This window comes from Cheilinus undulatus, linkage group 13 (genome assembly GCF_018320785.1).
Source record: "Cheilinus undulatus linkage group 13, ASM1832078v1, whole genome shotgun sequence".
Lineage (NCBI taxonomy): Eukaryota > Metazoa > Chordata > Actinopteri > Labriformes > Labridae > Cheilinus > Cheilinus undulatus.
In genome coordinates, this window is record NC_054877.1 from 41,358,932 (window position 1) to 41,385,020 (window position 26,089).

Here is a 26,089-nt window from a genome sequence, read left to right on the forward strand (position 1 = left end):
AGCAATATCTTCCACTTCATGCAGCACAGATCATGCACAGGTTCTAAGTATGATGAGCAGTTACGGACACAACTCAGCTAAAGTGTAAAATCCGCCTTAGCTAACCCTGTCCTTAATGACGATGTACAAAAATGGTTAAAATTTCTATTTGAAAAAATTCAAGTCCTTGAATCAAGATTATTTTTTGTCATTACATTGCATTAAAACATACAGTAGTTTCATTGTAAATTTAAAAACTGTCTCAAAAAGCACCATATCAAATCTGTGGCTGGTTTGACATTCAGGTAAAAGTGGGGACTTGTCCCGGGGCTTCATGTTCCAGGGGGCTTTAAGATATAATTATTATAAAGTAGGTACACATGAAAAAACTATGTATAGGTCTAAAAATACAAAAAAAAAAAAAAAAAGCAAAAACTGAATAAAATAGTATTAAAATAGGTTTTAGTTGACTGATCATGTTATTAGGAGGGCCATAACCCAAACAGTGAAGTTTTCAAGTTTCTGTCTCCTCTGCCTCCCTTTTGTATTTTTGTTTTTTGTGGATAAACTTTTGACCTATTGCTCCTGAGTCAGTCTTTTGTTTTTTGGATCCTAGTTAACCAAAAACTTGAGACCAAAATGTCTTCATATAACGCTTTTAATGTTTAGGCAGACCCCTTAATGATATACTAAAACAAATAATAAGTGGATTACTATACTGTAAAGCAGCATGCAAATGTGTATTTTGTGACAGAAGAACAGATAATATAGCATAAGAAATAACAATGGGATGAGTTTAAGTTATGTTGCTCTTATAAACCAGTGCCCATTAAGATGCCAAATTTGGGTCTGTCCTGTCATTCTCTCTTTTTTCTATGATTCTTTCCTCTATATTATATTCTCTTAATTTGCTTTAAATTAACCTCTAATTTTGGTGTTTATTCTGTTTATTTTCTTTCATTTAGTCTTTATTCGCTGTTTTTATCTTGGGCTTTTAATACAATAAAAAAACGTATATTTTTTTGATGTTGAGTTTTGCAATAGCTGTGCACTTTACATGCAGAGATTCCCGTTTTTCGAATGAGTTTTATTTTGAAAGTCTTAACCGGCCGTTGTGTGGTTATTTCCGTGTACTCGACGGTTACATGGGTTCACAGTATTTGGGTTTCCAGCCAACTGTCTGCTGCCGAGTGTTGGTGGGGGCTCGGCTGAACCGGTTCACATTTTAAAACCTTGGGGGCTGTCTGAACGGCGTAGAGGTATGTTAATGTTTTATAGTTTAAACCGTTTACATAGACAGGTTTGGATGCTAACTCGGCTAGCTTTTTAGCTCCACAGTCTCACAGAGCAGGCTTGACAGCATCTGCAAGGTTAGCTCTGCTCTGCTTGGACAGTTTGCTAGCCCCCGACTCATTTCACCAACCTTTAACATCGACTGGAGGAGTGTTGAACTAATTTATCTGTTAACTTGTGAACAGAAATGTATTATTTCAAAGTTATTTAGTGTTACAGACGCTAATATTTGACAGTAACTTTCTATTAGAGCTGCCTAAGGAGTTAAAACGCAGCAGCAGTCTGTCAGTAGAAACAGAGGTCAGTTAACAAGACTTGTGTGACATTTTAAGTTTTTGAGTATTTTATTTAAATATATAAACAGCGAATGTTTTCTTATACTACAGAACATGTCTTATACATGTTTTATATTGTAGTATCAGCTGTGCCTGTACATATGGGGGCGTTATAAATACAGGAAGTTAAATAGAGCATAGTAGGGTTGTGTAGTTTTGTAGATATTTGATATCCTGTTATCTTACAAAATCAACAGTATCGAAATATACTGAAGCTTTAAAAAAGACTTCTTTGTTATATTTCAACCCACTGCTGCTGCAAGGAAAAGAAAGAGAGCACTGTCCTTAGAGAACAAAATGCACTGACATTTTGGTGCTGAGATGTTGGCAGACAGATTTTTGATTTTTATGATTCTTGCAGAAATCAAATTATGTTGACACCTGATTTAACATAACAGCAACAAAGATGTAAGTCTAAGGCACCAAATGTTAGGTTATTTCTTCTTTATTACAGAAGAGTTTCAGGCAAATTCCTCCACACTATCTAATATTTTGTTTGAGTGTATCATTTAAAAGTCATAGTATTAATAAGGTGACATAGTATTGCATTTTTTGACAACCTCACACAGTGAACAGAACTCCACATGCAGTTTTTGTAATATACTGACCAGTAATTACCCAATATTAAGGACTTTTATGCTTGTTGCATTGGCATCGAAACCAATTTCTATTCATTGTTTGCAACTTTTGTCATTTCTGGAAATCCTTGATCACCAGTCTTCTCACTGAAATGCTTTCTTCTCTTTTACTCTTTATTTCAACACCACATCCATACACATCTATCCACCCACCCACACACAGAGCCATGTCTCCATCAGTCCCCCTCCAGGAGATGATACGGGCCATTAGGTCTGCCAGGACGCAGTGCGAGGAGCGCGGCGTCATCCAGAGGGAGTGTGCCGCCATCCGGGCTCAGTTCAGACAATCGGACAACGGTAGTCGATCACACAACCTGGCCAAGCTGCTCTACGTGCACATGCTGGGCTACCCCGCTCACTTTGGTCAGGTGAGGGGATTTCACTAATGCCTGTCATGGGTTTGCTTGTATTAAGAGTTCACTGTCGTTGCAACACTGTGAGCTGTGGTTGATTCCCTCAAGCAAAGTCTCCAGCATGGCTAACCCACGTCTGAAAAAACTGGGCCACTGAATCCCACTTGAAGCTGCAAAGAGGGAGAAATTTCCCTCTTGGCATTGGTAGTGTTAGTGTTTCCAGTATAAGGAGTTGCTTTTCTTCCTGTTAGATGGAGTGTGTTCGGATGATAGCCAGCCCTCGCTACAGTGAGAAGCGTGTGGGGTACCTGGGAGCCATGATGCTGCTGGATGAGAAGCAGGATGCCAGTTTGCTCATCACCAACTCCATCAAGAAGTAAAGGCTGTCATTTTGACTTGAGATCTATGGCTTTTATTCTCTTTGATGAAGCATTTATATGATAGAAAGAAAGATGAACAAAGGAGATAATAGACCATCTATTTTGATCTTTTCTTAAACTTTTCCTCATAGTTCTGAAATATAAGAATCTAACCCCACTTATTTAATAAAACAGATAATGAATGGCCTATAATGCATTATTAAAGAGTTGTAATGAACAATAAAGAACTTTCCAGTCACTGATTTATATAACTGAATGAGAAGTGATAACTTCCACTTGATAATGATATTCTCTAAGTTTTTCATTTTTTTTTAAACCATGACCCTTTTAAATACTACATTTAAAAAGATAGATTCTGTCATTTTAATCATTGATAATATCAAAATGCCTAAAAAGAGCTACAGATCGTCAGTCACATTTTTATTGTCAGCTTTGCTGTTTTAAGAGTTTGCCTGCACTTTTTTCTCATTAAAACCAAGAACTTACCAAAGTGACACCATCCAGTTGGTTAGTCAGTTAGTTGGGTGATGAAATCTTCAGCCATAGGACTCTCAACAGGTTTTAACATTATCCTTAAAGGTGCAGTGTGTAATATTTAGCCTATTAGCATTTAGCAAAACGAGCTTGGTTAAAATGAAACATAACATTTCTAAGCAGATTGATCTCAATTAGTGTTGTCATCTGATAACAGATTTTTTAAATTTATGTTTTAAATTTACTCAGAATAAGCCTTTTATTCATACATACATAACTTCACTAAATTTCAAGCAGAGCTGAAGGATAAGTTATTATCTAACTGAGTGTATTTATTATTAGTGTAACAGTTCACAAAGTTAAACTAATGATTTTGAACATTTGAAATATATGTAACTCTGCTTAGAATGAGGTATTAGTCCGTAAGATCATACTGGAAATGTAAACCATTAATATTGTTTATTCCAGTAGTAAATGTTCAATCCTAACAGTAGAAACTTACATAATGTGTGTTTAAGTTGAGAAATTGTATGATGATTTGATCAGTTAAATCAGTGTATATTTTTTCCTCTAAAATAATGACTAAAAATGTTCGTCTGCTACCATTTTTTCCTCAAGAAAGACTAGACTAGGAGTAGCTTAAAACATCTTTGGTGATAAAAATAAACTATACAGGTTTAAAATGACTGAAATATGACTAGAACTAAAAGTAATTTAAGTTTAAGACTAGATTGAAAACAGCTGCCAAAACTAGTTTACACATTTGTGACAATGTCATAGTTAAAAGATAAGTGTGATAACGGACAAAAGTACACTGTCAGAAAAGAGTTTCCACAAAAGAGAAAAATTGGGAGAATCATTAGAAAGTCAAAGAAGTTCACAGAATTATTGTATCTGTCAGATGATTTAAAAATCATAACATTTTTTGCTGTGTTACAGACTGATAAACCCCATTATTTGTGTGTTTTCCAGTGACCTCTCTCACAGTAATCAGTACGTGCAGTCTCTGGCTCTGTGCACACTGGCCTGCATGGGTTCAGCTGAGATGTGCAGAGATCTGGCGCCAGAGATCGACCGTCTGCTCCGAGCCTCCAACTCCTACATCAAAAAGAAGGTGAGAGGGGGGTACAGGGTTATTGTTTTTCTCTTTCTCAGAGCAGCTGTTCAGTCAAATTTAGACCACTTTCTCTGCAGTGACTATTGATTTTTTCTAAACTGTTTACAATTACAAGGTTATTTATATAATTACCCGTGTGAGATACATGTACTGCATTAGTCTTGTTTGTCTTCCAAAAGAAGAGGAATTTTGTACACATGGTTTTATATGCACTGTAGCACAAAATTTTAGGGTTGAGTTTTGCCTTTTAATCTGATGTGATATTACTCATAGTCTGTGTTTTCTGTAAAGCCAGCTGTAAACAGATTTAATTCCTAGTCCTTACAGGAAACTTTAAACATATTAAAGTGCAGTGTTGATGTGTTTATGTTGTTTGTTCCTCCAGGCTGCTCTCTGTGCGGTTCATATTGTGAGGAAAGTCAACGAGCTCGGGGAGCTCTTCGCCCCAGCAGCTCGATCCCTCCTCTCAGAGAAAAACCACGGTCTGATCCCCCTCTTTGACACACCTAACTTTGCTACATGTTGTTAACTTGACACACCAATACCCATATATCCCATGATCCCTCATGGATTTGTCTGTGTTTACTGGTAGGTGTGTTACATGGTGCTGTGGTGCTCATCACTGAGCTGTGTGAGAGGAATCCAGAGACTCTGGAGCGCTTCAGAAAGGTATGGGAGTTACAAACATAAACACTTCTCTACATCTGATAAGTCCTAAAGCTCTAAACTCTCTTTCTTAATCCTTTTGTTGCAAACATGTTGTACTTTGTGTGTCTCAGACAGTACCAGATCTGGTTCAGATCATGAAGGGTTTGGTCATCTCGGGTTATTCTCCAGAGCATGACGTTGCAGGAATCAGTGATCCCTTCCTACAGGTCAGTCTGGACTCTACTACAGCCAAACCCACCCTCATGCTCCATCGTATCCATGTGTTATAGATTAATAAAAGTTACAAGAAAGTAAAACAAAACTTTAAGGGTTTTTGTGTAAGAACCGTCTTGTGCCAATATGAAGTAGATGCAGCTATCTGGGGACAACATAAAAAGACAGTTTTTGAGATATTTTTATCATATTTTCAGCTGTTTATCTTATGAAAAGAAAAGGTAAAGACTGGTGTTGACTCAGGAAAATGTAGCTCAAACTCAAAGTGTCAAATACAACTTTCTATTTTCATCTTTTTCCACATTTAATGCATTGAGTTTTTTAAATCACGTTGTAGCGGGGCAGCAGATAGATGCTACTCACCTTAGCATTCTCCTGCTCCCACAGAGATGGTAGACCACTTAAGAAATTGCAGGTAGCTCATATTTTAATTAATTAATTAATACATTTGAGCTCAAAGTATCAATATTTTTTGGTGCTTTAACAGCAAGACGTGTGACTTCCTCTCAAAGCTACAATATGTAGAATTACAATGACTTTAATTTAAAATTACTATTCCCTTTTTATATTTATCTTTTAGTTGAGTTGAGCCACAGTGGCCTGTGGCTCATTTAAAGTATCATAACCAAGATTTGAGCCATAAAATACATCTGAAATGTGCCCCCCTTGAGTTGGGTATCCCTTCACATCTGAATAAAAGCGGTTGCTAAAAGACAGATAACAAGGACTACAGCGTTTGTCAGGAAGATTATATATAATCACGATGATCTTGTTTTCATGATCGTGGGAAGAAGAAATCGTGACTCAATTTATTGCCCAAGATATGTATTAAGATATTTCCCTGATTTAGTTTCAGTTGGCAGAGATTGATATCCCCTTTTAAGTGTGCCTTTTTTGGTGTCTTTCGCTCTCGCCATCATTGATAAATTTATACTCTCGTATTTCCTCTTTTGTGGCTGATTTATTGCATACAAATAACTTCCTGTCTTGTGTTCTCTCTCTGCGGCCTCGACCTTCAGGTTCGCATCTTGAGGTTGCTGAGGATTCTGGGCCGCAACAATGAACCAGCCAGTGATGCCATGAATGACCTACTAGCTCAGGTACAAGACTCAATTTCACAAAGCTAACAAAAAAAACTTGAAATAAAGCTTTTGTTAATTGTAGTTTACTTTGCAAAACAACTGACTGTCATCTAATTGACATAGCCCCTTTATTTCTTTCTTCAAAATGTATTTCAGGTCTGTGTTACCTTACAGATAAATGGATGGATGTTATTTTACAGTTTTGTATTAACATGTTTGACTTCTACAGGTGGCAACTAATACAGACAGCACAAAGACTGTTGGTAATGCTGTGCTGTACGAGACAGTTCTCACTGTGTTAGACATCAAGTCAGAGAGCGGCCTCAGGGTGAGTCCTTGGCAACACTTCCTGAAAAGGTTTTCATTCATTCAAAAATTACAACAAGTTACCACTGAATAGCTCACGGTTATTTTTTCTAAACTTGTGCCACAGGTTTTGGCTGTGAACATTCTGGGAAGATTTCTCCTGAACAATGACAGAAACATTCGGTGAGGTTTTGTTTTCATTCATTTTTTTCCTCTTTGGATTCCTGTTTACAGTGTAGGACAGTGTAGGAGTATTAGCAAACTGCTCTTAAACCACCAATGAAGAAGAGGAGGAAGAAGAAACGTGGGCTTTTTTCACTTTTTCCCCCCATATGTTGATCTTTTGACACTTTAATTTCTTTAAAATTTGTTAAAACCCTCTGACAGATATTAGGGGTGACCAGTAGCACTGATTTATGAAAAAAAAATAAGGAAAATTTGAGATATGAGGTTTTGGCCTGATGGCAGTGGTATAATACGAAACACTAGGTATGATACAAAAGATAAAAGAATGAATGCTTTTTTCTGCACTTTAGTCCTAACTCAAGGAAAAAGAAGGAAAATGTCAAGAGAATGTCGGGCATTGTGGCTTTTAGTTCTTCGAGGAATGATGATGATATATGATTGATATAATGAGTTAGATGAGACATTAGAAACCATGGAAGAGATACAATATGATAATTCAGGTACACCATTAATACATAAGATGTGCGATACATTCAGTACTATATGGAAATTTGTATATGATGATGTAAGATAAAATTAATTTGGAAATATGTCTTCAGTGTTGCAAATTTAGCTTCCTCCACTGTTCATCCAATAAGTCAAGAGAACAAAAAAACATTCATCTTCAAACAAACAAAATACTGCATGTTTCACAGGATCTGCACTGAAGTACAACAAAATAAAGAAAGGAAATAAATAAGAACACCATCACAATATTCAATTCACATTCACAAACTCTCCTTCCTTTACTTCTCTCCTATCTTCCCCTTTATCCTCTCTTATCTCTCTGGGTCATTTTACTGTTTCCATTCCACACGGCCAAATGGCAAACTCAGTGCAGCCACAGAGAGAAACCTCCCTGAGCTCACCAACTCTCCTGGAGCCTCAGCAGCAGCAGCTCTGTGTCAGCCTGAGGGGCTGATCTCTTCATTTTTGGCTCTGTCATTTTTTTGGATCAGGCAGTTTGGAGTTCCTTCAGGGTTTTGTTATGTTACTTGTTTTTGAGTTTGCCTCCATGGTGGCTGTGTGGTCAGGCAGGCCTGTCTGGTTCTACATGCAGCGCTCTGAACCTCTCTGCAGCTGAGCAACAGTAATAGGACTGGTTTATTCCTCTGAGTACTGTGCAGCTGGATAACATCTCCCCCTGTAATCTTATAAATACTTCATGAGTTCATGAGACATTTCAAGTGGAAGGATTAATTATTTACCATGCATAGTTCACAAAGTTAAGTTGTACTTTAGTGTCTGTATGTCTAAACTGGGATTTGAAGGTTAATAATCTTTTTAGACTAAGAGAGTAAAGGTTTTTTTTTTTTTATCAAGATGCAGGATAAAGATGTAAAAAAATGTTATCTTCGTTTTTGTGTGTTCTCTATGCACATTTAGGTACATTGCCATGATCTCTCTTCAGAAGATTGTTGGGACAGACCACAATGCAGTGCAGCGCCACAGGGGGACTATCGTGGACTGCCTGAAGGACCAGGATGCATCCGTCAAACGGTAAATTTCACGTTGTCATTGCTCTTTAGAGACAGCTGGATTTTAACAGATGTTTGTTTGGTGGGTTTGTTAGGCACATGTTTACAACTGCTTGCTTGCACTATAGTAACTCACTGTATATTGGTACTGATCAGTCCTTGCTTCGTCATCTGCAGCTGGTCCAAAATGCAGCTGCACGTCTTCAGGGAAGAGTGATGTGATCATATCACAAGAATTTTAGCGTCCCTCCATTAGCTTTTTGTCAGCTTCAGGATCCAGTTTAAGATTCTTTTACTGGTTATTAAAACATTGCACAGGATAGCCCCATAATACTTGTCGGAGTTGTTGCACCGTTATACTCCAGTCAGAGCACTGTAGTTAGCATATCAAATGCCTTTTAGATGATCTGATTTTTCACTTGAACTAGATGCAGCAGGAACAGAACTTTAAATTATGTTTTAATCCATATTTCACTTGTCTTAGTCCTGGATGATCAAGACAAGCGGGCTGTGACTGTCTCTCTCCAGGCAGAAACTGTTTAATCCCTCGTGTCTTTTAGCATTTTAAGGCTAAAGTTCAGGAAAGTATCTGTTGATAGACATGTTCATTTCCCTCCTATTCTGTCATCATTGAAGACTTTTATTTTGAAGAGCAACATCAGGATATTGAGTGTTTTCTCGGGAGAGAGACTTAACTTCACATTTATCAGAAAATGAGTTATAAGGAATACCTGAAGAGTTCAATACAGGATGAGGAAATGAAACTGAGACATTTTAGCTCTAATCTGTCAAACAAAAAAAAAAGCAATTTTTAAATTTGAGAGGATTTATTTCTTGTGAGTGGGTTTGGCTTCAGATCATTCAACCAACATGCCCACACCATCCTGCATCACTGCCTCATGTTTTTTGACCGAAATTTGACCTGGTGGTTCATAACATAAAGCCCTGTCATACAACAAAAATGAAATACTGATTTTTTTAATCACTTTACAGGGACTTTAATGATCAACATCTGTTGCACAGTCCTACACAAAGCTTCAGGTTTAATCTCAGTAAAACATGCTTACTCCCATAATTAAAAATGTTAAGTGCATTATCAGTCAGGTCATGCTGACCATGAGAGCATCAGAAAGAGTTGGAACATTTTAGGAACAATCATAGCCTTTTAATGTCTGTAATGCAACATCTCATATCAGCAGTAATTTTGTTTGATCAGGTACTCAAACAAGTTTAAGCAGAGTGGTTTCTGATCATAAACATCTTTGGTCAAATGAAGAATTTTAATGGGTGCAGTAGGACTGAACATGGATTTCACCCACTATATTGAATCTATATGGAATAACCAACAATAATCCTATCTGTTAAACCCTTCAGTCGTGCGTTGGATCTCTCCTTGGCGTTGGTGTCAGCCTCCAACATCCGCTCCATGATGAAGGAGCTGCTACTCTTCCTCTCCTCCTGTCCTCCTGAGCTCCGCTCTCAGGCTGCCAGCGGTATATTCAATGCTGCAGAGAGGTGAGGGACCCACTTCACTTCTTTATCTATGCATGCACACACACACACACACACACACTTATGTGCATGTGAGGAGTTTAATGTGCTCCGTTGTCTCCAGCTGTGATAATATAATGTGAGCATTAATGTGATGCAGCTGTTTAAGTGTTATGGCTGTTACAAATGGAGTCTGTGCTTAAGTTTACTGTGTCTACATGTTTCACTCTGTTTGTCTCCACTCTCAGTGACACCCCCGTCTCTTTTAGACATGATGAATAGCACTCTCTGTTTCTATTTTATATCACTCTGGCTCTTAATGCTTTCTGCTTTAGTGGGATGTACATGTAGGGGGGATACAGATGTACCAGTGAGTGTGTGAGACTCCCACTTCAACACCACTGAGTGTGTGTCTCTGTCTCTGTCAGGTATGCTCCCTCCCAGCGCTGGCACATTGACACCATCCTGCATGTCCTCACCACGGTAAATACAGACTGAGCTGCTCACTCTGCTGCACTCTGCTTTAGACCCTGTTTACATCTGGTGCTTACATGAATCCTGGTGATTCACTCAGCTGTTAACAACCTTGAAATGCACCTTTACATGGGTTTTGAATCAAAAGTTATCAAATTTAGAAAGCTTTTCTACAGATGATATATTTAAGAGAACCCAAGTATGTTAAAAGTATGTTCTGTGTTTTGATAAAACCTGGGAATCAATTACATTTAAGCTTATCCATACTCTTATTGAGTCTCACAGAGGTCTGTGATGTGAATTTTATCTCATCACTGGTGCAAAAACAAACATAAGGTCTTGCAGGAACCATTAGGCCAAAGCACATCAGCATTGTGCATCAAATTAAATCAAAATGTGGTACCATCAAATGTCCCCTTGAAGAAACAAAGACTCCGGCTGCTCTGGGAGTCGCATCTAATCAAAACACTGGCTTCAGTTGCTACATCTGCTCAGATCAGCTCTCACAAGTGCTCCAAAACTTTGTTGCAAGTCCTGTTAGTTAAAAACTGGTGAAATAACCAGAATAAAACCTCATTAGCAGATATACCAAGCGGATTGCCAGGTATTATGATGCGTCAAGGTCACTTTAGTAAAAATGACAATGAGCCAAATTTAAGTGAAGCTCAGTTCAGACCAAAGATTTTCGACAGGACAAGATCATTGTAGAAATTTACTGCCAATAGTTGCATCTGTCTGAACCGAGCCATTGCAACTCATATCTATTTCATTAGATAAGATTATGCTGTGAATTTTGAAAATGATCACGTCTTTTTTTCTTTAACTTTTCCCATGGAAACGTCAGCCTGTAAGCACTCCTGTTCCCTCTATCAGCTGTGCACATAAACAGGATATATGGCGCTTTATGAGATAGTGCATGGGAAATTCAAGGCTGTAGGAGCATTATTTTTCCGTGGATAATTAATTATTCTCAGCAGATATCTTATTTATGACAAGACCGAGCTAGAAAAGTATTTTTGCGTTTGTATTTGCGGTGAAATTTAGCTGTCATGCTGCAATGTTGATGACAGTGAGTTAGTGATGAGCAGGAATCTAACAGCCTGATATTATGCATTACCAAGTTGATAAAGATGCAGGAGAAACAAACAGTTAATGTGCAATTCTGCCCCCTTGAAGAGGCAGATTTATTGTTCAGTAACTTCAGAAATAGACTTCTTTAAATTGAGTGTCTGTCATTACTAGGGAAATGATGCATTGTATCCTTTAGTCATAGCAGTTTAAACTGAAAGGTGTTTAGACTGTTTTAGGCCCGTCACAAGCAGTTGAGAGTTTCAGGGCGCCTCATTGCACATCTTTGATCTGAACTGAACTGAGCTTGAGACACCCTCTCTCTAGAAATTTACTCACCAAACGTATGGATGGGGTTGCGCGGTGGGGTAAGGGGTTTATTGGGATTGAGACTTTGTGTAGTACATGTAAGGGCTGTTTAAAGCAGTTTATCACATTCTTCAACTACAAAATGAACATCTGCTCTGAATGTTTTATTCTGAAGTGGATGTTTGGTGGTGCTAGCACTGCTTACTATATTTGACATTGTGTACACAGTGTTAAATATAGTTGCAGAATGTGGCTAACGTGAGCATCCCTGGCACCACCGGCATCCACATGCCTTTTCTGAATTCAGTTATGTACAGCTTACAGGTGGTCATATGCACTGTATGATACCATCTGTCTACTGTACTGATTTATTAGCAGGCAGAAGAGCAAGGAGAGCAGGCCCTACAACTGGAGCTACAGCCTCAGCTAGTGGTCGAAGGTTGTGTTACAGCTTGGACACAACATTTTACAGGCATTTTGGGCATATACATATAAACATTTTGTTAAAAGGGGTAAGAAATTACTAAATCTGGTGCTGACAGACATAGAAACTAGCGTTAAACAGACTGATTTGCTTTATTGAAAATGTTTATTTTTCCATCAACTGCATCTATATTAACTGTGATAAACAGCCACTGAGTTTTAATTCATACCTGGATTCAGAACTCATCCTTCTATATTTTATATCCCTCTATAACATGGTTCCATATTGAATAAATATATATGTCACAAATTTTCATGATCACCCACTCCAGTGCTTAGGGTTTTAACATGCTTTAAATTACATGAAAACATTACAGTTTTATAGCAAATAGTGAAAAATTTTGAATTTAGCCAAAAAATGATGCATAATTTCAATTTAAGTGTAATCAGTACCAGACAGTATATTCTGGAACAAGGCTTTCAGTTATTTTGGTAAATCTGATTTTAACCAGGAAGAGGTCTTAAATTTAAGAAAACACTCAGACTAAGACATGTCTTTATCTAATATATGTTTTCTACCCAATCTTGTATGATTGTAATCATCTTCCTTTACAACTGTGGCATAAATATTCTCCATAATTCAGTTTTGAATTTTCTGATGGAGGACCTACAGACCTGTCTCTTATTTTATCTGATTCACTGTGATTTAATCAACTTAAGCCTTTCATTTTGCACATGGTTGCATCTTTTCTCCTCATTTGTGCTCTGGTAAGGAAGGAGTTAAGAGAGCAGCAGTGGAAATGTCTTGTTAATTAAACTGAATCCATATCTGTAAATGGCCTTTATAATGAGAATGAACTGTGATGGAAATGTGAGCTCACCATGCCTGGGAGGATGTAGGATGACCCAAATACTGCAGTCAGCAGTGTAATCTAATGGAGTTAAGTGATTGTTTTTGTGATCTAATGTGTGACTGTGGTCTCTGCTCTGTCAGGCAGGGGGCGACGTGAGGGACGAGACAGTCCCAAACTTGATCCAGCTCATCACCAACGCCTCAGAGCTGCACTGTTACACCGTCCATAAACTGTACAGAGCTCTACTGACTGACATCTCCCAGGTGAGAGCATGTCTCTGCATTTCCTGTTCCCCACCAGGTACTTAATAAATGTTAGTCATCCCTCTACCTCTGGCATAATTTATGCTGGACCTTCATTGGCCAATAAATACATCAGAGTGATTAAACTTTGCATTTACATCCCCAATTTCAAAAAGTCGGGGCCCTATGTACAACATAAATAAAAAAAGAATGCAATGATTTGAAAATCTCAAAATCTGTATTTGATTAACAGTGGAGCAACAAACGTATCAGATGTTGAAACAGAGACATTTTACCATTTCAGTAAAAATGTTGGCTCATTTTGAATTTGATCGCAGTACAGTATATAATATCATCCAAAGGTTGTGGAGTAGCCTCAACAAAGTCCAAGTTTAAATCCATTGAGATGCTGTTGCATGACCTTAAACAGGCCATTCATGCTTGAAAATGTGGCTGAATTAAAATAATTCTACAGAAGAGTGGGAAAAAATTCCTCCACAGCGATGTGAAAGACTCATTGCTAGTTATCACAAACTCTTGATTGCAGTTGTTGCCGTCAAGGGGGGCACAACCAGTTATTGAGTTTAGGGAATAATTACATAGAACCAGGTAGGTTAGAATTACTTTATCCCTTAAAAAAATTAAAAAATAATCATTTTAAAACTGCATTTTGATTTTACTTAGGTTAGCTTTGTCTAATATTAGAATTAGTTTGATGATCTGAAACATTTTAGAGTGAAAAATATGCAATAAAAAGAAACTAGTAAGAGGGCTAATACTTTTCACAGCACAGATGTCAGCTATCCAACAGCAAAAAGATAATCTTTAGGTTTTCTACAATCACGTGATCCCAAATGTCTGTTAAGGGTCAGAAAGTTGGGACAGCCATTAGGAATGAATGGTAACAGAGGATAGTTAGCACTTTACAGTTCTAAATGGACCTGTACGCTGCAATCATCAGAAAGTTTCTACATACGCTGAAGATAATCCGACAGGTTACAAAAAAGTGATTTTTACTACAGTTTAACTGATTTACATGGTGTTGAGGCATTTAATATCACAATCTACTCAGTCCTGCAGGCCTCTGTCTGCCAGATGAAGGGAGACAAGAGTCTAGGGGAGTCTTGTGCTGAGCTAAGAGGCTAGCTGAGCCCTTTAACAAAAAAAACATCTACCTTTTGTAACAAAAATTCTTAAAACAGTGGTATACTATCAACTGAACAAACCTTGTGGGGCAAGTGATCGAGTGATGACATGCAATTCAAGGACAAGCCTGTTCTATGAAATGGCTCTTTGGTGTGAGCCACAGTCGCTTGCTCCTGTTTAAGTGCCAGTTTTCTTTCCTCCATCCTTTGTTGTTTATTTAATCCACATTTAAAAAGCCAAACTGATACCAAATAAATTTACTATTTGGGAACCAAACAACCAGCTCTACTGAGAGCTGAGCCATGTGATCTAGATCTCTGAAAAGAGACAGATTTCACAACAAGTGAGACTTCGCGGACATAAGCTGAGGAAATACAGGTAAGATCAGCATTAAACGAGCTAAACTTTGACAAAACTGCAGTGAACCTCACCAGTCCACTATGTGGAAACAGACCATACATGAGTGTTGCGTGGCACCACTCGTCCAGGCTTAAGATAGAGGCTTTTTTAATATATACCTTCTGCCATTTCTCTGTAAGTTTTTAAACATTTTTTTCTCCTGAATTTTCTACTATTCTGGGGAACAAAAGTAGCTTAAAAATTAAGAATGTTTTTATTTTCACACTTAGAATGCTTGGAATAGTCATAAACAGTTCAGAACATTGCCTTTTTGGTAGCATTTCTCACTTTTTGCATCCCAAGGGGAATCTCTGCTGCTGCGTGACGTCATCTGCAAAGGACCTATATAAAGCTCCACTGTTACAGCTTTGCACAAACAAATAATAGACCACCTCTTTATTTATCTCAGTTATTATAATGATGAAGTTTTAAAAATTGTTGGACAGAAATCCTGTTTATTCATGTTTTTAATGTCAAACCAGAGAGAAAAATCCTGTTACTTCAGCTTAAGATCATTTTATAATCACAAAAACATGTAATCACAGACAGAGAGAGAGATTTTCAGTCATCCATTTTTGTCTAAATCTGACACACTCTGTTTTTGTGTCAGACAGAGCTGCTGTGGTTCTGTTGCAGTGGGAATTGCAAGGCTTTCTGTTTAAAACGGGCTGATGTAACCAGGTTTATTTTTGGAACCACATCGGATGAGCAGCAGACGTGCACTCATCTGCAGAGTGCAGCACTTTTCCCATCATCCACCACTTTAACCTCAAGTAAATTGTGGGAAACCTTTTCTTTCAGGCTGAATAAAAGAACATGAAGTACTGTCCATATAGTGCTCTTTTACTGTATGATTACTTATGTACAGCTCTTTCTACTCTTCTATTTTAATCTGTTCTATATGATTGCTTTGTGTACATTGTTGTGAGAGTGTAATATCTGTCTGTGCAGCAATCCCTGGTGCAGGTGGCGTGTTGGTGTATAGGAGAGTACGGAGACCTGCTGCTAAGAGGAGAGTGTCAGGAGACTGAACCCGTTCAGGTACACTAACCAAATGCTTTTTATTCTCTCAATTTTTAAAATCAGATCTGTGCCAAAACAGGAAGTCAGTTACCTTTAATTAAAGACTGTACAAGAATACAAAATGAAAAAAATTAGTTTTAAATGCAAAAAGTAGAATTTCAAATTGTGACAAAAAGGTGCAATTAATCACAATTAACTACATAAGTTTGAAGATTTATCACAGTATGTCATACATATGTCATGTCAAAAGTCCATTATTGTCCAAAGAGTCACAAGACGATTTTACTCAAAGTTTTAATCCTCTGCGACAAAGTCTGCAAATTTCTTTCCTTTTCTTTGCAGAAACGTCTCCTTTTAGTCAAAGAGAAAGTTATTTTCTATTGCATGAGTTGTCTGTTTATTTAGTTCACTGAGTTCTGAACGTCCATGTTTATACCACATCCTAAAAAGTGGACAGTATTTTACACAGATACCACTCTTTTTATTTACCTCTCCCTGAATGAACCAAATGGACTTTTATACCATGATGGATTGCATAACCTATTTATCAGAGATTAAATGTATTCACCAAGAATATTAACATTTTTGGACATGTCCAAAAAAAGCACAGGAGTGATTGGTGTCCAAATGTCGTCACTGTTTCCACCTCTGCTGACTGACATGGCTGATTTTGAATATGAGGTGCCAAAAAAAAAATTCCAGCTAAATTTTTCCTGTTTGTTATAATACCTGTTGTATTTTTCACCTGCTCAGATTTAATAAAAGAAAATTAATGAGGGGCGTCAAACTGAGAAATATCTATTTGGTGATACAGCATCTCTAGTGATCCATTGCTAAAGCACAGCAAACAGAACTACTTAGAATTTAATCATCTTCTCAGAAATCTGGGATCTGTGCCTTAAACATACAGTTAATCTAATGGATCATCAGCTAGTGGAGCTTTTCCACCATGACTTTTGGCCATGCAAGGCTATGTCAAGCCTTATCCTGAGTGGTCCTTCTCTGGAGCAGGGCCAAAGTGCGGCAACCCTACCTCCAAGCATGCTGCAGTGATGTCGCATCGGTGTGTCACCATTTGCAGGTGTGTTTAAGTCGCAACTGCTTTGAATTACCTCAGGACAACAGCATGGGCATGATTTGAGTGGAAAGCTAAACCAAAGAGTGCTTCTTCTTCTGGCAGAACAAAACAATGTTTACTAAAGCACTGCTATTTAACGTCACTGAGTCAAAATGTCAGCTCTAGATGCGGCCTCAAAGGGGTAGCGTGGTTTTGGTGGAAAAGCAAATCCCCGGTCATGTCAGGCTGTTGGGCTGAGTCAAACCAAGTAGAGTCAAGCCGCTTATTGTAATGGGAAAGCCTCACAAGTAAATAACAGAAGCTAAAATTGACTTTAAATATAAGGTGTTGAAAAAAGAACAAATTCTTTCCATTTCTTCAAGCAATTGGTTGAATATTGTGTGCCCCACATTCAGTAAAATTACATTTTGATGGTAGCTTTTGGATTCTGAATCATTACACTTTTTCATCAGGTCACTGAAGATGATGTCTTGGACGCCTTGGAAACCGTCCTGCAGTCCCACATGTCGTCCCCGACAACCAGAGGCTTCGCTCTTACGGCCACCATGAAACTGAGCACACGCATCACTGATAATGTGGAGTAAGACACATTTCACACTCAGAGCAAACACAGATTTATGCAGTCAATAGAGAAAAGAGAGAGCAGCGGTGGTGAATTCTAATTCCCAGATCAGTTTGAATAGATGATGGGGGATATTTGATATAAACTACTTAAAAAAAAAAGTCTGTTCCCTTTATTCATTTACAACTGAAGACAATGACAAAAATGCACAAATATATAGGCAGTGTTTCAGTATATAACAGTGCACACATATTTGTGCATTTAGACAGCAGGCATGAGTTTGCTTGCAATTCTTGATTTTTAAAAACAATAAATGACCAAATATTAGGTGCCTTGGACTTCTTTTTTTGTTGTCATTGTATCAAATTGGGTGTCAGTACTGTTTGTTTTTTACTAATTTTATATTTAAAGTTCTGCTGTTATGACAGTCCTAAATTTGACATTCATTCATCTTAATTTGTCTTGTAACTCAAAGGGGACAGAGGCATGCCTTGCAGTATTTTTTATGGATCAGCACAGCACAATTTGAGAGCATGCATGCTATTTATATGGAGCTTTTTTTAATCAGGGATAATCTTAAGTCATTGTTTTCCAAAATGTCTCCCTGCTCAAGAAAAAACCTGCTCGTGACTTGGGCTGTTTATCATCCCTGGAATAAAATATTCATGTTATACCAGCAAGCACAAGTCCTCTGTGCATGATGTCCCCGTGGCTTTAGCCTAACACTAACCCTAACCCAACATTTACAGCCTGACTCTATGAGAGCCTGCACACCTTCTCTCAAAGTCTAGCCTAGCTTGTCCCATTAACTGTATACATGGGCTTCAGCCTGATTTTAATCTACTTACTTTTAGTAAGTTTTCTTTCATAATAAAGTTTAGAATTCTATTCAGTTGTTTCAATGACAGGAGTCTGTTCATATAAGACCTCAATGAGCACAACCCAGAAGCATGTCTCACAGACAAGCTACTCTGCTTATGAGAAACAGAGTAGGGAGGGATAAGAGTGGATGCAAGGAGAACTGAAAGCTTGGAGCCTTTTGGAGAGCATCACTCTGTTAACAGATGGCGACAGCCTTGGTTTATATAATGATATATAATATAATATTATATATGTATATATATACAATATCATTTTTCTCTAACTGCTGTGTTTGCTCCTCGCCTCCACCCTCCCACCAGCCGGATCAGAAGCATCGTCAGCATCTACGGCAGCTGTATAGACGTGGAGCTCCAGCAGAGGGCAGTTGAATACAATGCTCTGTTCAAGAAATATGACCACATGAGGTATGAATCTAATAAGTAAGAGTAGAGCCCTGTATTAAACCGTGTAGTATACTCTGTTGGCTCCATAACAATCAAAGCTGTGTTTACAGCATTTACATCAGAGATGTGTCCTCTGTCTGCAGGGCAGCCGTGCTAGAGAGGATGCCTGTGATTGAGAAAAACTCTCCTGGTCACACTAACGGAGAGTCAGCGGGGGAGAACGTCAAGGAAACTCAATTAGCTAAATTCAAACAGGGAGAAACACTGCTGCCTCCTCAACCTGCAAACCAGGTATATCATATTTATTCTCCAAGCTGTGGAGTCTTCAGAAAACCCGGTTCCACTGGGGAAATGTGTTGGATGTTGAGTTCACATTTTGTGCTTTTGTAATAATTTTACAATGAAGACAATCTAACTGGTTTAGCAACATTTTTTCTCTGGTGAAATAATAGTTATCTATAAATCTATAAATATTATTTATAAATACGATCCGTTCAAAAGCAGTGAGTCTTTAAACTGGAAGCACTCAGTAAATTTACATGTATGGTAGTATAGCTGGACTACTGTCCTTGTCCCAGTATGCATAAAGCAGGAGAATGTATTTTTGACAGGATTTGTTGGCATCTTCACCATTTAAGAAAGTAGATAACCTGTTGTATGTAAAGCGATGAAAACATGGAAAAAATGTGCATTTTGTTCAACTCTGCAAATACTTTCTGGCACCAGTGAGATGAACTCTTTTGTATTTCCTTCATGTCGATGTTCAAACAGGCTATTTCTGTCTTTGTGTTCGTCCTCTTCCCCAGGTGTGTGATCTGTTAGACCTGCTCGGAAGCTCTGAGGAAACTCTACAGCCTAGCCCAGCAGTGAGTGGTCCAGTACCCGGCCTTCCTGCTAATACTGCTGGAGGAGACCTACTGGATCTGCTGGGGGGGTTAGAGCCTGCACCAGTCGCACCAGGTCTGACCCACAGACACACAAAATATTAAAAAGGTTAAAGGGAGTGAAAGAAATCAGTGACTGAGAATGATCTGGACATGAAACTAGGGAAAGCAAATCTAAAGGGACTGATACTGTGCTAACCACTCTAACAGTGTCTGGTGTTGACCTAGGTTTTTTCTTCTCTCCACAGCTCCCACAGTGTCAGTGTACGATAAAGACGGTGTGACTCTGACACTCAGTTGTGAGAAACAGTCAGATTCTGGCCTGACAGTCACACTAACAGCCTCCAACTCCACAGACTCAGACATTAGCAGCTTCACCCTGCAGGCTGCCGTACCCAAGGTTTGTCTCACTATAACATGTCCGTCCTGTTTAACTGGCATTATTAATAGCAGGTGATGATTTCTGGCTGCCAAGGTGTGTTACAAATTCTGAGGCCTACTATGTTATGTACACTACCGCTCAAAATTTTAGGATCACTTAGAATTTTTCTCTTTTTCCATGGAAAAACTTGTGAAATTAGTCTGAATAGGAAATACAGCAAATGAACTGGACATGCTGACATTACCAGAGTTAGAAATAAGGATTTTAATGGAAATGATGCATGAGTTTTTCAAACTTTGCCTTCATATAAAAAAACACCCTTCGAAGCAATTACAGCTGTGCAGACCATAGGCATTCTAACTGTCAATTTTTCCATGTAATCTGATGAGATTTCCCCCCATGCTTCTTGGAGAATCTCCCACAAGATGGGTTGGCTTGATGGAGCCTTCCTTTGTACTGTACGGTTAAGCTGCTCCCACAACAGCTCAGTAGGGTTCAGATCCAAAGACTGTGCTGGCCACCCCATTAGGAGGAAATTGGCCACAAGCAAGTGCTGTCCACAGGGTATGGCAAGGCATTGCAAAATCTTGTGATAGCTTTCCTTCCCCAACGTCCCTCCTACTTTTTACAAATCTCCTATTCCTCCAACTCCAAAGCCCCCCAGACCATCATCACACCACCATGCCTCCACCTCGCTTGACTGATGGTTTTGAGCACTGTTCTTGCATCTTTTCATTTGTTCTGCGTCTCACAAATGCTCTTCTGTTTGATCCAAAGACCTCAAACTTGGACTCATCTGTGTACAACACCTTCTTCCAGTATTCCAGTGTCCAGTCTTTTCGCCCCCTTATTAGTAAAATGTTTTTTTAGCTGTGCAACAAGATTAACTTAGATTAGCAGCCATACTAAGAGACTGATGCAGAGGACTGACAGTTGCTGATAAATGTTTGTGAACTGCATGAAAATGTTTTTCTTTGGATAACAAACAAATTTGCCAATGATCTGAAACTTTTGAGCAGTAGTGTATAGTTTTTAGACTTTCATTTTTCACCCACTGGTATCTTGTACACTAGAGATAGTTCAGTTCTTAAGATAATATTGAACTGTTTGGTAGATCATCCACAGTTCAGTACACGCTGGTAAATTTTGCTATGTCACCACACCGACATAACCCCCACCAGGCCAAATGAAAGGCATGAATTACAGTATGGAATTTCTGCAGTATGTGCACCAGCTTTATTTCAGCAGAGCATGAACATCTTTGAATACTGCTGTCCAGATCAATGTCTATATATCCATTTCTCTCTGAAATAAAAGATGTATTTAGTTAGTTAGTTATTATAGTTAGTTTGGCTTGGGCTTTGGCATGATTGTCAGTAGCAAATAGCAGGAGAACTACTTCAGTAAAGCTTAACCCGTGTAACTGTACTTTTACCTAAGTACAATAGCCTTGCACTCTTTTAACTCTGCACATACATTTAATACTGATTGTTCTCCTTAGTCCATCGCTGCTGTGGTGAATTTCACCTAAAATGCTTAAGAATTGAAATCAAACAAAATACACAGCCTGAGCCATTAGAACATTACCGAATGAAAAATCATGACCACAAGAACTGAGTTGCATACTGAACCGTGGTATTGCTGCATCTCTGCTACTGTTTTTCTGTCTTTTTGAATCTGATAGCTCAGCTTTGTTTGCAGGGTTGTCGACACTGTCATGTGCACACGGCCTGCACAAGGCTCATTTCATGGAGCTGTACAATATGCAAATGTCGTTCCGCTAAACACTTACAGTTTCCATTTGCTGTCCTACAGAGTGTCCAGTTACACATGAAGGCCCCGAGTGGAGACTCTCTTCCTGCTCGAGGTGCAGCTAAAGTGACACAGATGGTCATGCTGAACAACCCTAACAAGGTGGGTTTAATTTAGGACTTTTTCCATCATGATAAGGTCACTGTTGTGGGCAGGAACCTTGTACCCTTGGTAAAACTCACAGTGTTTTCTCTTATTCCTCATGAAATGTTTTCTTTTTGAAAAGGAACACACAAAAACAATTTCTGCATTAAAAACAGCCTAAATGTCTGGCTTTCACCTCAAACATGAACTTTAACACCAGTGTCACTATTGTCAGCCATGCTTTGCTGTGTTAGCTGCTGCTATGGAAAAGAGACGAGGAAATGTTTGGGAGCACAAATACATTAAGCTATCAAATCGGTGCATTTTCCAGCGGGCATACTGGTACCAGATTGTGAATTGGAGGCATCCCCATACTGGTGTTGGTGTTAGAAAGCTAATCACACCTTTCTCTTGAACTTTATCAGCACAGATGAAAATTACCTGTTTGAATCAAAGGTTGAGTTTGATATAATAACAGCAGAATTAATTTTTTAACCTTAACTCCCACAATTCATACAAGCCTGTGGAGGTATTTTGTAAGAACGTCTTTGTAACCCTTAATTGAACTCATCCTCACTTCATGAATCTTCCTCCATCAGGTGAGCCTGAAGATGAGGATCCGCATATCTTACACCAGACAGGGCTCAGCCTTTCAGGACACGGTTCAGATTGACTCCTTCCCCGGACTAGGTGCTGCGGGACACTGACAGCAGCCTGTCAGTCTAACCGGACTATGATGGCGGTCAGTGGATGAGTCAGCAGACACCATCAAGTCTTTGTTTGGCTCTGACACACCAACACTACAGTCCACGCTGCTGTTTCTTTCTCAAATTCACGATTTTATTCTCGTTTCTCGACTGGAGAACACTCGTCTTTCAACGGAAATCATCACAGCCTCACGCAGTTTGCTCCTCTTGATTCCAGGTGTTGATGGGAGCAATGATGGCGTTGTTTTAAACATGGCAAAGCTTGAAGAAATGCTGGTCTAAGATGTAAAATGTGATACATATCTGGTATTTTTGCAATGAAATCTGTCAGGAGAAAGTTTTACACCCAGGGATTTTTAACAGCTGCTTTTTTAACTTTTCACTCCATTCATATTTACCATCAGGGTTCCTGACACTCAGATTGAGCCACTAGATCATTTTTTTCCTTATATTTTTTACATCCAGTGAAACAGTCTCTTTAATGAAATACAGTTAGATCTGTATTTGGACAGTAACACTTTTTTTTTTATCATTTTGCATCTTTTTACTTTACTACTTGCTTCTAAACTATCAACATGTGACTGAACTGTAGACTTTCAGCTTTGATTTAAGGGGTTTTATCCAAGTAAAAGCATTTAAAAAGCCATTTTATTCAAAGCTTTGTTATTAGGAGCTTGAAAATATTCTGAGTTTGCTCCCTAGAGATCCTTTTCCAACCTTTACTGTAGCTGCTTCCACTTTCTGCATGTTTATGAGTCTTTCTGCCCTCAGTTTTGTCTTCAGGAACTGAAAATCATGCTCTCTTGGGTTAAGCCATTGCAGAATAGACCATGTCTTTGCCTTCAGAAGCTCTTGGGTTGCTGTTTCAGTATGTTTTGAGTCATAATCGATCTTCACTACAAAGCACGGGTAATTAACTGGTGGGTCGGTACCCAGAAGTGGAGCTGTTTCCAGTGGTCACGGCCTGGTGCCTGGAAAAAGAATTATGGGAAAGTATTAAGGCATTTGTTTTACTCTGATTTGCTGGAGAAGGGAGAGATTCTTGTCGTTTTCTAAAGATCTTGACTTTTTCATCCTGTTATCGAAGGGGGCTTTCACACCTGTGTTGTTTGATCTGGACTTTCAGATTTCTCAGTCCAGTCTGGATAAATGATAGGTATGAAACCAGTGTCTTGACATAAGGAGGGAAGCAACCACGCCTGGTCATGAAACGGCTCCTTAGATTGTTTTCCAAATACTTCTGAGCCTTTTTTAATGGAGGCACTTTAAATGAAATGGTTGTAATTCCTTAATTTTAAAAGCCATATTTTTGTGAAACCCCTTCAATGAAAGCTGAAAATCATCATTTCAGACACATATTGTTTCATTTCAAATCCATTGTGGCAGTAAAAAGGAGCAAACTCAAGGAAAATGGTGTCTCTGTCCTAATACTTACAGAACTAACCTATTTTTCCTTCATTATGTCACTTAAATATTTTGCTAAACACTCACAAATGAGCTGCTACTCCTTTTTTTAGTTTTATCGTCGTTATTTTAAGGGAAAACACTACCACTGCAGCATGTAGGATTTCAACTTTAAGTTAAAATCTCAGATACTTTGATATTTTGTAATAGTTTCCTTAAGTCACAGATCAATGCTATCAATAGATATAAAAACTGTGTTTGATAAAGCAGGTATGCAGAAGAAGCATTGGCCCTTCTTAAATTGCAAAGAAACTACTTCATACAGTCAGATTTGCACAAAACATTGTCAAAAAGCTGCTGATGTTTTTGTGTAATTTAGACCAGTGGTTCTCAGTTGGTGGGCCAGGACCCAAAAGTGGGACACGAACTGGTTTCAGAAAAAAAAGGCAAAAAGGCAAAATATCTCTGATATTGAAGTGCTAGGCAAACATCTATCCATATGCTTCATTTTGCAGGAAAATTAGTAAATTTTGACTGTTTTCTTGAGATTTTCACTTATTTATCCTGTTATCTTGGATGGAAATATTTTGAAGTAAGTTAGTTTTTATATGATAATTTGTAAATGTCTTGTCACCTTTCAAAAATCAACCATAATGTGTTATAATGGTAAAACATAGTGAAATAAAATGTTTGCATGCATGTCCTTCTAAAGTTCCGTCCAAGGTCCAAATTTCAGCATTTTTTGTTTAATTAATTTAATAAAAATCTGAATTTTGGGGCCCTACTTCACATTACAGTAGGTAGTGGGTCCCATGACTGGACCAGTTGAGAACCACTGATTTAGACAGTGTGTTGGAGTTCAAAAAACAAAAAGAAATTGCACAGTTTCAGGTGATTAACACCTCCATTTTGTTTCAGTTATAGAAAAAAAATGCATCAGTTTAGTTTTAGTTCTACTCTAGTAATATCAAAGTTTAAATTCCAGTATCAGGACAACCCTCCAATCTTGTGTGTTGCATTCACTTGTCTTCAGTCGTCCCTGTTTTTCATTCCTCATTCAGCTGAACCTCCTTAGTAATTCCCCTGTGCCTTTCATCCTTTGAAGATTTGCGGGTTTATGGAAAAAATGCAATTCTATATAGTTTTCAAGGCAGAGAAATGGTTTTAAATGTAAGTGATGTTGTTTTAAAGTGTTTCTATCACTCCCATTGATCAGGTTCACCTTGCCTGCTGTTTACAGAGGCTTCTGACTTATTTTATTTTATGAAGACTGTATAAAATAAGAGAAATGGACATGGTGGTGTCTGAAGTTGTATATTTTACCTGATAAGCACAATAAGAAGAGATCTCTTATACAACCCTTTGTTGTAGAAGGATGATAAAATGAGCTGTAAAAAGTGTCAGCTTTATTGTTGATTCATCTCTTAACCATGGAGCTCTTTAAAAAAAAAACTCTGGATAATGTTAGCAATGGTGCTCCATATGGACTCAGTGTAAGTTCAGACTGTTTCAGATCACTACATGAACTAAAAAGTCAAGAATATTATGTCAGGTGTCTTTAAATCTGCAGTTTCATGTCATTTTCTAATAAAAATCAGTTTTCAGGATCCTCAGCTCTGACTGATATTGTCTGTTCTTATAACACTGACTGCATCTTAATATGAAAAACTCTTATCTTCTTTTGATTTATTGGATGAAGCCAAAATATCCCTACAACAGGTGCTGACTTGATGCAATGGTGGCATGATCTGGAGCCAAGACAGAAACAGAACCTTTTTGAAAACGCCTTCCAGAGTAAAGATTTTCAGAAATTCCTCTTACAACGTTTGTATATGGATGGGAAAATGAAGATTTGGGCTTCTAACGTCAAACTGCACAAGTTTCTCTCCAGTTTGATGTCATTAGTGAGCAATGTTATCTATTTCACTTCAACGGTAATG

At 38.2% G+C, this 26,089-nt stretch overlaps 1 protein-coding gene across 1 annotated transcript; it reads left to right on the forward strand.

Annotated features, from left to right (window-relative positions):
• Nucleotides 1–1,114: 1,114 nt before the first annotated feature.
• Nucleotides 1,115–25,762, forward strand: ap1g2 (adaptor related protein complex 1 subunit gamma 2). The gene is made up of 22 exons (XM_041803938.1): nucleotides 1,115–1,238; nucleotides 2,409–2,613; nucleotides 2,850–2,974; nucleotides 4,425–4,566; nucleotides 4,955–5,051; nucleotides 5,162–5,238; nucleotides 5,349–5,444; nucleotides 6,471–6,551; nucleotides 6,763–6,861; nucleotides 6,967–7,022; nucleotides 8,451–8,564; nucleotides 9,917–10,057; nucleotides 10,462–10,516; nucleotides 13,302–13,424; nucleotides 15,900–15,989; nucleotides 17,502–17,629; nucleotides 18,793–18,897; nucleotides 19,020–19,167; nucleotides 19,683–19,836; nucleotides 20,009–20,160; nucleotides 21,958–22,056; nucleotides 22,638–25,762. The coding sequence occupies exons 2-22, from the start codon at nucleotides 2,413–2,415 to the stop codon at nucleotides 22,743–22,745; spliced, it is 2,391 nt and encodes a 796-aa protein (XP_041659872.1). The 5' UTR covers nucleotides 1,115–1,238; nucleotides 2,409–2,412; the 3' UTR covers nucleotides 22,746–25,762.
• Nucleotides 25,763–26,089: the final 327 nt, after the last annotated feature.

Bases quoted from the DNA above. Each gene is read 5' to 3' on its own strand.
- ap1g2 (XM_041803938.1), top strand. From the start codon at position 2,413: ATGTCTCCATCAGTCCCCCTCCAGGAGATGATACGGGCCATTAGGTCT. The intron at 13,425-15,899 runs GTGAGAGCATGT...CTGTCTGTGCAG, and splicing joins TACTGACTGACATCTCCCAG to CAATCCCTGGTGCAGGTGGC. The intron at 18,898-19,019 runs GTATGAATCTAA...CTCTGTCTGCAG, and splicing joins AAGAAATATGACCACATGAG to GGCAGCCGTGCTAGAGAGGA.